General features: G+C 42.1%; 1 protein-coding gene across 3 annotated transcripts; it reads left to right on the forward strand.

Annotated features, from left to right (window-relative positions):
• The first annotated feature begins 51 nt into the window (after nucleotides 1–51).
• qtrt2 (queuine tRNA-ribosyltransferase accessory subunit 2) lies at nucleotides 52–12967 on the forward strand. 3 transcript variants are annotated; one of them, XM_080306506.1, is made up of 9 exons: nucleotides 52–162; nucleotides 286–547; nucleotides 641–696; nucleotides 2672–2748; nucleotides 2853–3062; nucleotides 3920–4119; nucleotides 6053–6222; nucleotides 9572–9686; nucleotides 9843–12967. In XM_080306506.1, exons 2-9 carry the CDS (start codon nucleotides 330–332, stop codon nucleotides 10087–10089), a joined length of 1293 nt encoding a protein of 430 aa, XP_080162632.1. In that variant the 5' UTR covers nucleotides 52–162; nucleotides 286–329; the 3' UTR covers nucleotides 10090–12967. The 3 variants fall into 3 exon arrangements, with proteins under 3 accessions (XP_080162632.1, XP_026035371.1, XP_026035372.1); XM_026179586.2 differs by having other exon boundaries at nucleotides 69–202; XM_026179587.2 differs by having other exon boundaries at nucleotides 76–547; nucleotides 6053–6204.
• The last annotated feature ends 1143 nt before the right edge of the window (nucleotides 12968–14110 follow it).

The following is a 14110-nucleotide window of genomic DNA, read 5'->3' on the forward strand; positions in this document are numbered from 1 at the left end:
AAGAAAAAAAAAGGTTCTTGAGATAACCCGAACTTTTTTTTTAAGCGGTGCCTTCGCCGTTGATGACGACATATTCCTGCGACTTGTAGTTCCTGTCAGCCCATGAGGTTTTGTTGGTGAGCTGTTTGATTTTCAGCGTTTCTCACGTAAACAAGCATCCCTGTGAGTGTGTAGGTTTCATCCAAGTGTCGGACTTAGAGCGGTAAATATTCCAAATACACGTGAGTGGGAAGGCTAGCTAGCTACGTGGCTAAGTCAAAACCAGTAACACTCGTACTATTTCAGCTGTTGGAGGGAGTCCTTTTAGCGCTTCGACTGGAGTTTTTGCTATGGCTGGGAGCAGGATGCAACTGGAGCTGTCCCGCGTGGTTCAGGGAAGAAGTCGGCTGGGTGTCCTGAAGGGACTGGACAGGACGGGGCAGCATTCACTGGAGATCCCGGGGTGTCTGCTGTACACACACTTTGGCACCGTTCCCCACCTCACTCAGGACACACTGCACACGCTGATCAGTCTCCCCTCTGTCACTCAGATCACTTTGTCCCACATGTAAGCTGTCCCATTATGGAAACGCCAAAGCACGCACAGTGATCTCCTTTTATTTTTCAAATCTAAACCACATCTCAACCATTCTCCTTCTAGAGCTGAGCACCAGGAGGTGCTGGAGGAGTTTAAGGATGGATTCAGAAAATTCGCAGGTAAAAATTTACATTTTTCATAATTTCCTCTTTCTCTCTTTCCTTTCAGCATGTTTATCTTACAGAGAGTAATGAGAGCAGAAGAAGAAGAGGACGACAGGTGTTCAAACAAGACACCATTAATTACGCTTAAATTATGATGACACCAGAGCTTATCCAATGTATTCATATGTATTGAGTATTGATTAATAGGTAATCTATCATCATTTCTTTTTCTTTTTTCTTTTTTTACCTAAATGGAGAATATGAAGTGTTGCAGAGGGGTTGACTGATTATCTGCCGTTCTGATTATTGGAGCTGATATTCAGACTTTTTCCATTTATCACTATTATTATTGTTGTTTGTTATTAGATTTATGGCACAATAAATTAATTTAGCACATCTGACGAGTCACACATTTAACCATACAGGAGACTACTGATCCACAGGTGGGTGTAGAGTAGTGGATTTGTGATTGGAGCAGCTCCAGAGTGGCATATTACACGTTAACAAAAGAAAAATAAATCCATATAGAGAAGAGAGGTCATGGTTAGCTTGAACAGATATCCAGATATTCTCCTTCAGGATGTTTTGGTAGGCAGCAGAATTCCTCTTTCTATTTACCACAGCAAGTCTTCCAGGTCCTGAAGCAGCAAAGCAGCCCCAGACCATCACATTACCACCACCATATTTTACTGTTGGTATGATCTTTCTTTTCTGAAATGCTGTCTTACTTTTACCTCAGATTTAATGGGACACACAATTTTCCAAAAAGTTCAACTTTTGTCTCATCACCCCACAGAGTGTTTTACAAAAAGTCTTGTTTATCATCAAGTTGTTTTTCGTCAACACTGAGATGAGCTTTTATGTTCCTTCTCCTGCTCAGCAGTGGTTTTTGTCTTGGAACTCTGCCATGAAGGCCATTTTTGCCCAGTTTCTTTCTTATGGTGGAGTGATGAACACTGACGCTAACTGAGACAAGTGAGGCCTTCAGTTCTTTGCAAGTTGTTCAGGGATACTTGTGACGTATTGGATGGGTCGTCGCTGCACTCTTGAGTTAATTTTGGTCAGCCGGCCACTTCTGGGAAGGTTCACCACTGTTCCATGATTTCAGCATTTGTGGATAATGTCGTCGCACTGTGGTTTGCTGGAGTCCAACAGCTTTAGAAATGACTTGATAACCTTTTGCAGGCTGATAGATTGCAGTTAAAATTAGTTTTTTATTTGTTTTCTTGGATCGTGGGATGATTTTGAGGATTTTTTTGTTCCACTCCACTTTCTCATACAGGTCCTATTTAAGTGATTTCTCGATTGAGTATGGGTATGGCTAGAGAAATTGGGGGGAGGGGATAACGCTTCCTCCTTCATAATAAACACATTCATTTAGACATGTGTGGATAAATTCAGTCTGAGCTCCTCTAGAAGTACAGTAATGAAAGCAAATGTGCAGCATTTTGGTGAGTGTGCCATGCTTACCAACCATATAAACCTTTAAAAAATGGCAACTGCATTTTTATTTTAATACACTGAAAATTATTTAGTCTCCCGTTTAGGGAAGCTAAAATGCCAGAGTGGTGTGATGGGTAGGTGTAAATAAAGAAGCTGTAGATTTGAAAGCAAAAATGTGTTGCTGTGGACGTGGCCTGGGCTTCACCCAGCCTCAGGCAGCCACTTTAAGAAAATTAGACATGTTACCACGATATCATCACTTGGAATAAACTATCATTGATTACTACTGCCTCTGCCTCTGAAGCCCCTGAAGGGACAAGCAGTGATTGAATAGCCTTTGCTGCTATTAGACAGTTTTGTTTTCTCACCTTCTGATCCTCTGCAGCGGCTGGGTTTGCTGATAAGGACACAGCTCGTTCTTCTCTCAGTCGTCACATTAACATGCAGAGTCGAAGCGCCTCGCTCTGTCACCTGGCTTCACGCTCGACCCTCTTAACTCCTTTGCTGCTGTGTTCTCTGTGAGTGATGCAGTTACGTCTGGTTTCAGGTCTTCATGATACTGTGCTCTACTGCTCCCTTCACGACCCTGCCACGCACAGCCCGACGGGTTACACCACCAACAAGGTGACATTGCTCACGCTGTGGTAAACTAAAGGCCCTGGTGACTTTACCGCTGGGTGCGATCACAGGTGAAATGGGTTTCTCACATATTTTTGCTTTGTTATTAGACGGTGTCAGTGTGGGGCAGCGGTGGGCGGATAGAACTAACGGTGGCCAAGTTCATGGCTCTTCAGAAGACCGTACAGCCAGACTGGTACCAGAGCATGTGCGACGGAGAGACCTGGCAGAACAGCGCTTCTCGCAAACGGGTCAGAAAGTCGGTGGATCGGACTCTCGCTCATTTGGACGAGTGTTTGCTGGTGCACCAAAAATCAAAGGTACACAGTGAACACACACTTTATCAGCCGCTGAGCACGCTTGCATCTGCGAGTGAGTCATGCATCGCACAGACACACAAGACAAAGATTGACGTTAGTGCAGTTGTGACAGGGGCTGCTGTGCATCTGTACTACAGCTGGAAGCTCAGTGAGATTAGGATGAATTCATTATCAGTGGGTATCTACACTATCAGCAGGTGTGTGATGGTGCAGCATTAAGCATGACTAATAGAATAGTCTGCTTTGCTTTCTTTTGATTGCAGTCAAAGAGTGGCTCATTCCATGAGAGGGTGGACTGAGTAAAAAGGATTAATATGAAGAGGTGCGGGGGAACTGTCGTGACTCGTGCATATGACATCTTTGCTCTTTTACGCCTCAGTGGATAATAGATTAAAAAAAAGCAATGTTCTCCTCTAGCCCTAGGACATATTAGTGTTTTTTTTTTTCTATGCTTATATATGTTCTCTAAGTCTTTGCTAATTGCTTGTAAATTTATAAGCTGTTTCCTCACCTGAACACAAACCAAATGTTCCTTGAGACAATAAACTGAGAGTTTGGAGTCACATTAAGCAGAGAGGACTGACAGCATTCTGCAGGTAATTCATGACATGGGTGCTACGGGGACTGTCTTAGCTCCTCGTGACTTGCAGTCAAATTTGTGCCTTGAATGTACAAACTTGCAGATGGGCTCTGGCAAGATTAAAGCCTTTAATTTATTTATTTTTGCAGCTGCAAATCTTGTCAAGGACCGTGCGTGCCCATGAAAATCTAGATTTTGATCTCTTGGCTCCTTCTTTCTTTTGTCATTCTGGAGTGTTTTGGCAGTTTCTAGTCCCCTCGCTGTCTGTCATTTCTAGGAATTGGAGGGAGTTGAGGTGTTTGGTGTGGTGGAAGGAGGCGACATCCTGGAAGAGAGAGTACGCTCTGCCAGAGAGACCGCCAAGAGGCCCGTGGCAGGATTCTGTCTGGACGGCCTCCAGACGAGCTCCATGGACCAAACTCTGAGGACCCAGCTCATCACTGCTATGATCAAGGAGCTGCCTGAGGACAAACCCAGGTTTGCCTTCTCGTGGCTACGTGACCTTTGTGAATTGATTACAGCTCAAACAGTTTTTCCCATCATTGAATTGGAAAGCATTCACCGAACACAGTCAGGCAGGACCAAACAGAAAGAGCAATAGTGGGGCTAAACAAACGAGCCCTCTCTGCTGCTGTTTTTCATTTTGTGCCACCAGGACAATTTCTTCCACGCTGTGCATTTATCTAGCAGTTGGAGATCTGACTTTTGAAGCTTTGTGTCTACACAGAATCTCACTGCAGGGCAACAACTAGTCATTATTTTCAGCATCAATAATTGTTTTCATTACTACTGAAAAATGCACTCTGCTAAAGGCTTAAAAATGCCCATTACCACGGAATAGTCATGTTTACTCGGTCAAATATTTAATTTAGGATTTCCACTGGCAACGGTTTAATGTGCAGATTACTCAATTAATTATTTGGTTAAAACATCAGAAAATAAAAATGTTAAAATGTCCGTTTCCAGCTGTTCCAGTTCAGGAGGATATAGACGTCATGGCAACAGATATTTTGAACTTTCTGTTCATTTTTTCGAAAAAAGATTGTTCTCATGAATTTTTCCCCTCATTTCTTTCATCTATTAATTTACCTGTTTGTTCAGCCATGATAAAACTAAATAGAAGAGTGGAAATGGACAACAACAACCGACTGTACTGATTTTATTTGTGAACGTATTGAAGAGGCAATCCACGTTTTTGTCACAGTGGAACACATTAAGTCTTATTTAACTGACAGATCGATTAGCTGCTCATTCATTTCTGATAAATGTAGCAATTAATGTGTAAAGACGTTATAATTCAGAGGCTGAGAAGCCGCATTTGATGTATTCTGCAAAATCAATTAATTGTCCTGCTTGATTAATTATAAGTGAAAACCCAGCAGCTATGCCTCGCCCCCACCCCCTCCGCAATCTTCAAGCGCTCATTATCTCAGCTCGACCTTAAAGTGCTGGTGTCATTTAATTTTCATCCATTGCGTTGCTCTTTATTACATTTCTTCTTTGCTGGGACAGTTTTTTTTGGGTCACTTTTATAAGACAAAATGTGCACATTCAAAAAGGAAAAAGTAGAAAAGTATTTTTTAGGTTGGAAAATCCACGTCCGCATTTCCTTTTACAATTCTAAGAGCATGATACACAGTCACTGCCACTTTATTAGATACATCATTAATTTAATTAAAGGGGAAAAGGTTAAAAACTCATCAGCAGCTATTTTGATAAGGAGTTTATTGTGACCTCGGTTGAAGATTTGCTCCTAAATACAATGTACGTTTTGTCCTGTTGGATAATTAATTTAGATCAGTTTGGACAGATAATCATTTGTCTCAGACACATCTTTCTATGCAGCTTAAAACATGGCAGACTACAGTCCCTTTAGAGACTTTGGGGGGGTGTTCCTCCACACTGAATCATCCTTTAGGAGTTTACTCTCTGGAGATCATGTCACATGAGCCCACCTCTCTGGGAGGGGATGGAGGAGCTCTGCTCGTGGCTTAAAGAGTGGAGCTACACAGAGCTACTGTAATCAGAAATGAGAGGTCTGTGATCAGGAGCTTCCCTAAGTTGGCTTGTTAACAGGCTCATCTGGAACACCATAGGGCAGCATCCCCGCTGGTTTTTCTGGCTGTTAGAGAAGCAGCTTCCTACCAGAAAGTGGAGATGAGTCATTATCGAATGCTAAATTCGCCTTGACCTTGATGCCTGGAGGCAGAGAGTCAGGAGGAGCCCGGGAAATGGGGAAAGCACCAACGAGCCAACCAACACTCCAGAGAAGAAGCGTGCTGCTGGTGTTTGTGAAAGGCTTTTGTCTGCCAGTAATATGTTGTTGACATTTTGCATCAACGTTTCATTTATTGAGTGTTCAGGCTATTGATTTTTGGTGTCTTTGTGCGCGTTTGTGTGTGACTCTCAGACTCCTGCACGGTGTGGGACGACCTGATGAGGTGCTGGCGTGCGTCGAGGCCGGCGTGGACCTGTTTGAGAGTTTTTTCCCCTTCCTGGCGACAGAGCGAGGCTGCGCTCTCTCCTTCGGCTTTGACATTTCCACGGACCCAGAGCGCGCAGGTAGAGCGCCCCCTGCAGGTGTGGTGAAGAGCTGTGCTGAGACGTAGTTAGCACTTTTAGACCTCCTCACATTTATCAGCTGAAGTTGTGTCATTACAGCCAGTAAAAGTAAACTGAAGTGAAAAGAAAGTTCACTTCATTGGTAGTTTTTGTGCACACATATAAATCTATAAGCTCTTTATGTTTCATGCATGCAGCCCCTCAGGACCGAACTCCATGAATAAAACATCTTATTTTATTGTTAATAATTCCATAGTTTTGCCTTTCACTTGTATTCCAGCATGAACCCTGAATACACATGAGTGATAAACAGAATAGTGGATTAAAGAGGTATGACCAGAGCAGTGTGAAAAGATTAAAAGGATATAAATATAGTGGATTTCATGTATGAAAAAGTATTAGTGTTAATTCTTTAGAAAGGGGAACAGACGCTACTTTGATGTCTTAAATGGCACCGAGTCTGAGTTAACTGATAAAACAGAAGTGATGATTAAATATGCTCTAGCAGATTTGTTAATTTCCATAGGAGGAGCCTTTGATGGTGAGTTAAAAAAGGATGGAGTTAATGTTCCTGGTTCTTAAACAAACGGACGAAGGGCTTTCATCTCACAGCGATGCCGTTATCTAGTTTTAATTTGGTGAGAAACGAGGCTGACGGCTGCTGCGGCCGGTTTTCAAGTAATGAATAGAAATTAAGTGTTACTTGTGATCATTGACATCTGATGTGCGCATGATGGCTTGTAACTTATGCTTTTGTTTGTGTTTGTGTGTATTGTAGAAGCACAAAATCACTTACGAGCAGAAATGCAGTTCATGGTGGGTGAAATGGTATCAAACTGATAGCAGAGTTACAGCCATCCTGATCGCTATCCCCAGTGAGAATCTACAGGAGCCTTGGCGCTCCTTGTACCCTAGTAAGAAGTTGTATTAAACTCATCTGACAGAGGGGAGTTTGGGATCTGGCGCTATGCAGTGCCAGACAGCATTAATCAATTCTGCACATGGAGCATAATGGAGTTCAGTGAAGGTGTCGGACCCTTAGAGAAATTCTAATTCACCATTCAGCCAATTACACAGCCCCGTGGGAGGTATGTCAACACCCTCGCTTCCCAGTTAAGGTTCTTTTAGACGTGTCAGAGCATATGCTAATTCACCCGTTCCCCCCTTGTCACCCACTTAAAGTATTCATCTGTCACACGGTTTCTTTCTCTATTTTTAGAAGCCCCTCCAATCTTTTTATGTGTCCTCACTGCTATTTCTGCCACTTTAAGGCAGGATAACTGCTTATCTGAGACAAAGCTAAGGAGATTTTAGCGTATGAAAACGATCACGCCATAGAAATGTGTAATTTAAGGTAAAAACAGCTTGCACAGCTTGTGTGTCTGCTAATTGCAGCTAAATTTGTTTGGCTCTAAGCTGTTCCTTGTAAAAGCTAACTAGCGCAGCTTATCAGCTTGGCGGTAATGACGTCGCTGCTGCCTCTGACTTATAGTGCTTAAACTAACTTCAGATCATATAAATTTAAATGTTTGTAAAGATGAACTCATTGACCTGGCTCATTAGTTCAAATAGATGAGAGTACACATTTTAGATGTGTTTTACACGCAGCAGTGTGAGATGCAGTTCTGCGTTTCCTCTCTTATGGTTTTATGAAGGGCCTGTGACAATGATAGCCTTCGAACTCCAGTCTCTTTCTTCTTAGATCCAGTTTGTGTTATTGCTGCTTTTTTTCTTTGTGCAAAATTTAATCTCCAGTGAAAGTTACTTCTCGCTTCTTCTTGATGTTTTATTAGCTTTGGTCAAGCTTCATTCCATCCAGTTTTATTCTGAAGCTTATCACCTCCCCTTTTAAGCTCCACACAGACACCATGATAATTTCCGTTTTCTGCTTTGTTTATGCACTTTGTTGCTCTCTGCATCACCTCTCTTGGGTTCCACTAAACCCATTATGCTCTTCTCTTACCGTTTAATCTCTATCTTTAATAACAGACATTGCTATGGATCACTTTTTTTTCTTCTTCTTCTCCAGCAAACCCTCCAGTCTTCCTTGTATCTTTTGTCTGTTTCTGGCTAGAGATCTGGTCCTCCTTTAAACAACAGCCCTCTTATTAAAAACCGCTCTTCTTCAACAAGAGTTACCATTCAAAGCCTATGAAACTACAGTACTGTGCGGAAGTGCCCCTCATTTTTTATGTTTTGTTTGGAAAATGTGAAATGGGTGGAAATATTTATTGAGACGTGAAATAAACTGAACGGGTGGAAATAAAGTATAAAGAGCACAACTGATAGTATTGCATTGTGAGTTCTCCTATCTACGTTTTCCAGACGGTATTCCATGGCAGATTTAAAGCTGATGGTACTTTTCAGCTTTCATTTTTCCAGCAATTTTGACAAGAGCCCCAACAGCAATGGTTGAAATAGAGCCGTAAACCTTGACAGAGCCTGAAACGTGTTTCAAAGATGAATGTAGACACTCAATATTGTCTGCCGAGCTCCTCCATACATACATATGGATGACAAATTTTGATTCATCACTCCATAAGTCCTGTGCTCACTGATTTTCAGTCTAACTCTTGTGTAATTTGGCATACCTCTGTCTCTTCTCCATGTTTCCCTTCCTTAATGATGGCTTCTTGATAGCCACTCTGCCACTGAGACATTTCTGATGAGGCAATTTTTGAAGGAGACACCACACAGCATACTGAGATTTGAGGTTGAGTTAATAGGTCTTTGGGAATCACTTCACTAATGCCCAAAGAAAAACCCTAAAAGACCCTCAGAAAGCCTCGAGAACTATTGCTAAAGACCATTTAAAAAAATACAAGAAAGTCCGGGTCCGTGGAAGACTGAGTACTCTAGATTGTGCAGGTTGCCAATGAAGGTTTTGTTTTATGATTTGGTAAAGGCTGTCTCAGTTAGCTCTAGCTCTGCCTCTGTTACTCTGCTGTATGTTGGGTGTTTGTTGTTTATTAGCAGCTACACACATAAATGCCTCAGTTTGTCTGTTAGTTCTGCTTCTCACTTTGCTATTGTTGATAATATCAGTATAGGTAATATTATGCATCTGGATGGCCAATATTGTAAAAAAATTGCATCTTAATGTTTGAGTCAGCTGTGTATTTATCCTACACCCCCACCCCCCTTTGCATTAATGACTTCAATCACTCATGCTGCAGCCACAATTGGAGCCAATGCCATTTTCAACAGTGACTGTGGATGTTATATTCAAATAGTGGGGAAAAAAAAGGATGTATAAGTGTTAGCTGCGGTGATACGTGTTTGATTATTGCTGTCATACTGCAATGGGACATGCCATTTGGCCAGGGATCTGTGCTGGGATTTATACGATGCATGCATGTTTTGGCAGTGTTGGAGTTGAACGAAGAGAAGGCGACAGCAGGGGAGAGCCAGCAGAATGGCGATCTTAATCGTCATGATCAAACACAGATGACACCCTTTGAGATGAACCTCAAAGAAAAAAGGTTCGTAGCAGCTATTGTAATACCCCAGTGGGTTTTCTAAGTAGCAGTGTTTGCAAGTTCTTTTCTTTCATGTGTTTGCTGAAGACCTAATTTACATTTATAATGCCTGTTCATGAATTCTACTTAAACTCAAACTGTGTTTGAACTTCTGCCCAGGTATCAGGACGACTTTAGGCCGCTGGTGGAGGGGTGTGGCTGTTACTGCTGTAAGAACCACCAGAGGGCGTACCTGCACCACCTGCTGGTGACCAATGAGCTGCTGGCTGGAGTTCTACTCATGATCCACAACACAGCCCACTATCACGGCTTCTTCGGGGCCTTAAGAGAAGCGTTGGCCACCGATAAACTGGATGTACTCAAGAAACGAGTACTTGGAGGCCTGCAGAGAGAGAGAAAAGAGTAAGATGGATGGAAGCCAATAGATGCGAGAGGGAATGAGCTGAGGGACTAAGGGGGAGAGATCTTCTTCAGTGGAGTGACATGGCCAGAGGCAATCATAAGTACTATCTTGTTCTGCCAAGTCCGGTCACACGACGAACTGAACTGTCCTTGAGAATGACACACTCCATATGCTGCCATCTCTTTGCTTTAAAGAAGAAGATGAAAGGAGAAAGGAGCACACAGAAAACTTTTTGATGTTTGTGCCTTGGGTTTGTGTCCTAGTCTATTGATCTGAGCAGAGGAGACTGTGTCAGGGTTCAGCGGCTGAGGGAAGAAAAGGCGCTTAATATGAGGTCAGAAGGAACCTGCATAAAACATATAGTGAGGATGGATGGTGGTGGACTATTGATGACGACTGAAACCTTAATGTGGTCTGATTGTAGGTCGGCAGATGACTAATGTCCTCTGAACTCAGTGACATAGAAGCACAGACCAGAGGGAGAACCAAACGAGTGTGATCAATTGTTAGCGGGGAGACATTAATAAATGCCACTGTTTCTCCTGTTATATGTGAACAGGTCATGTGTAAAATATGATTCCAGGAAGGCTTTGTTTTTGTCATTTCATACCTTACTGATCAGTCCTAATCAAACATTTTCCATTTGTTTACGTGCATCATGAATATTTATAATGTTGCAGTTGGATACCTCCTCTCAAACGTGTGGAGATTGACTTCTTGTCGTTTTCAACCTCACTGCCTAACCAGCGTCTATGTTGAGATGATGCTTTGCATTAAAGAGGACTCTGGCGAGCTCTGGCTAGCTGGAGTTTTAGACTGACAGCTCCCCCCATTCGTGCTGCTGAGAGAGGATAAAGATCAGATAAAGATACGGGGCTCTGCTGCCTCCCCTGCCATGGTGGAGGGGGCTTTTTTTTCTTCTTTTTTTGTGAAGGTGAAGGGATGTAATTGACTGCCAGACCATGCACACGTCTGTTGGGGGGGGGGGGGGGGGCAGACTTGCAGAGAGGAGACTGTGACAGATTTATGTAACAGTAATGAGGATTTTATTTACATTGTGGATTACCTTAACTGCATCCAGCGTTATGAACGAGTGGGCCGAAGGATTTGCTGTCGTCAGTTGGTGGGCATAAATGCTAAAGGCCCAAAGACATAAAAGGGGCTGAAAAAAGATGAAAAGATGGGTGAAGGCCAAAACAAGCAATGACCTTCAGCCTAGGTTTATTTTGAGGCTTAATGGGATGGCAGCAGACAAACTATTGAAGAGAAGGTTGTAAAGTCAATTCCCCTGGTTAGTTGGTAAAAATAGGAAATGAATTAAATGGCTGTTGCCCTCATTTCCCTGGAAAACTGCTGTATAGATATTGATATCTTGTATTCAAACAATCACAGTAGAAGTAGAAGGAAGCTAACAAAACAGCAGTTTACTTATGTAATGTGCTTTTTTTTTCCTCCCGCGCAACAAATCAACCCTTGCTTAATACGCACTAATTACAAACCCAAGATTTCATCTGCACTAATTAAGCCCTATTGAGGCTGTTACCGTTGATTGTTGAATGAATTTTCCTTTAATGAATCCAGACCCCAGCCGATCTTTCATTTTCTTGCCCTGGTTTACTTATTAAGCTTGTGACCTCCAGAAGTGGAACATAAGTGATTGCAGTAATGATAAGATGCAGCACAATAAATAGGAATATAAATAGGAGCGTAGCAGTCGAGTTTAAACATAACAGCTTGAATGTGTTAAGAGGAGAAAATGAAGGTGTAAAAGTGGGAACGGTTTGTGAATTTGGAGCATGTTTAATATCATTTACATTAACACGGGTTCACACAAGGCTGCACTCTGTCCTTCAGAATATGCATAAGAAATGAGTAATACAGTCCTTGTGAAAAAATGGAGTGTTCATAGGGATTTTTTTACAGTCCTGTGAATGAACTAAAGTACACCTCATGATTTAGTAGCTGGTAGAAGCACCGTTAGCAGTAATAACTTGAATTGTTTTCTGTTTGGCTTTATCAGTTTCCCGCATCTTTGTGGAGGAATTTTGGCCGGCTCTTTTTTTCCTTTTCTTTTTTTTCTTTTGCTTTTTACAACGTTGCTTCAGTTCGTTGAGGTTTGCAGGCTTTTATTTACACACAACTTTGTTCATTTCTCACCACAGCATTTCAGTCACGTTGAGGTATGGACCGCAGCACTTTTTATTCTTTTACTTTTAAGCCATTCTGTTGTAGATTCGTGCTGTGTTTGGGATCATTGTCCTGTTCTATGACCCACTTTCAGCCACAGTTTAGATGTCTGACCGACAGCCTCACACTGTATTATTTTGATATGCAGAGGAGTTAATGATCGAGTCTGCAAGGTGCCCGGGTTTTTTTTCCCCAAACACATTGGTCTGAATACTCCAGATCAGCAAACTGCCAAGACTTCTCCTTTTATAGAGGCGCTCACACTTGCTGATGATCAGTTAAGAAAATGATCTCAATTATTAACACCTGGCTGCTACTGACCCTCTTAATTCCTATAGAAGCAGTAAAGATGTGTATTAAAGTTGGTAATTCAGTTGCAGTGGCTTGTTATTAACTACAGGATCTGCTGTATGATTCTGATTTTGTCTCTGCATGGATGAGCACCAGCGATCATCAGTGAACTTTTACATCCATACATCCCCAGCAGGTCTCTGGGGTCATGTGATCAGGCTCTGCTGGCTGTGGGAACGTTTTGCATCAGTGTGCTCCCCAGACTCTGGAGCTTTCTCCCTCTGAGCCTGAGATCTTCAATAAGCAGCTGAAAACTACTCGCCTTTTTAAACTTGCTTTTGGGTAACTATTTGTTGTCGTGTTTTTAAAAAAATGCTATAAATTAAAGTTTTACTTTACTTACTGTGGGTCTTTTTTAGTGGAAAATATGGTGCTGCATAGTCAAACACTGAGGGATGAGCTGGTGTTTGGGCATGTTGCTTTAAAGCGAGGTTTTGGTTTTCGCCAACTCTTGGGAAAGTTATTACAATTTATGTAAATTTATTACAGCTTATCTTAAATGTTGACTGGTGCTGTTTTAAACTGGCTATGCTGCAAAGAAGCTGCACAACATAACAATCGCTTTAATTTTAAATTTGCACTTATCTAAATAGCCGTTATCTCAGTCGAATGCAGTTTAAACATTCGCTGTGGATATTTAGTTACATAAAGTAAGAGCCAAGATAATCCAACCACAATATAATCGATCTCGTAATGCACAGGAGTTAATTTCCTCCGAGGAATTTTACAGAGCAGGGCTGATGGTAACGTTCCCTGTGTGCCTCTTTCTCTGACACTGGGCACAGTTTCCATGTAAAAGAGCTCTGAATGACAGTCAGCAGGTGGTCCTCATAGCTCATTTCAACCAATTACACAGATGGAGAGAACCATTCAGGCTTGATCGCTACAAGTATCTTTCTTCCTCTCCGCTCTTCTGGACAAGGCTGCAGCGTGAGCAGAGCATTTATCTCACACTTCACACGGCAGCTGGATTGTTAGCTGCTGTCATGACAGCGCAACGTTTAAAAAAAAAAAAAAGAAAAAGGAGTGAGCTCAGCTGCCCTTGCAAAACAACATGGCTTTATGACAAAGTCTCATAAAGCCAGTGGTGTGGGGGGTGTTATTGTGGTTGAAATGATGGCCAGCAGAGGGGTTTATGTGTGGGGGATTGTGTTGTTAGAGTCTTTTCAGTGACTGCATTTGTCACTTATATAAACCAGTGTCCGCAATGAAATGGGAGCTTAAATCTTTGGTTTGAAAAAAAGAGCTTTGGTTGTCTGAGCCATGGGTGGATTACTGAAAAAGCCCACTGGCCACATGCCCAGGAGCCACCTGAACCAGTTACAAAGCTCTGAATGTTTCCTGTAGGAAAGTCAAGCAACTTTCAAAGGGATGCAAAATGACTACAAAGAGACTGATAACGCAACTACAAAGAGACACAAAATGACTACAGAGAGATGCAAAATAGGCACAAGGGGATTCAGAATGATTACAAAAAGACATTTTT

Source organism: Astatotilapia calliptera, chromosome 9 (assembly GCF_964374335.1).
Source record: "Astatotilapia calliptera chromosome 9, fAstCal68.1, whole genome shotgun sequence".
NCBI lineage: Eukaryota > Metazoa > Chordata > Actinopteri > Cichliformes > Cichlidae > Astatotilapia > Astatotilapia calliptera.

What these genes read in the sequence shown, in the direction of transcription:
- qtrt2 (XM_080306506.1), top strand. Translation starts at nt 330, where the DNA reads ATGGCTGGGAGCAGGATGCAACTGGAGCTGTCCCGCGTGGTTCAGGGA. An exon ending in CAGATCACTTTGTCCCACAT is followed by an intron (nt 548 to 640) that starts GTAAGCTGTCCC and finishes TTCTCCTTCTAG; the next exon opens with AGCTGAGCACCAGGAGGTGC. An exon ending in AGGTAGAGCGCCCCCTGCAG is followed by an intron (nt 6,223 to 9,571) that starts GTGTGGTGAAGA and finishes ATGTTTTGGCAG; the next exon opens with TGTTGGAGTTGAACGAAGAG.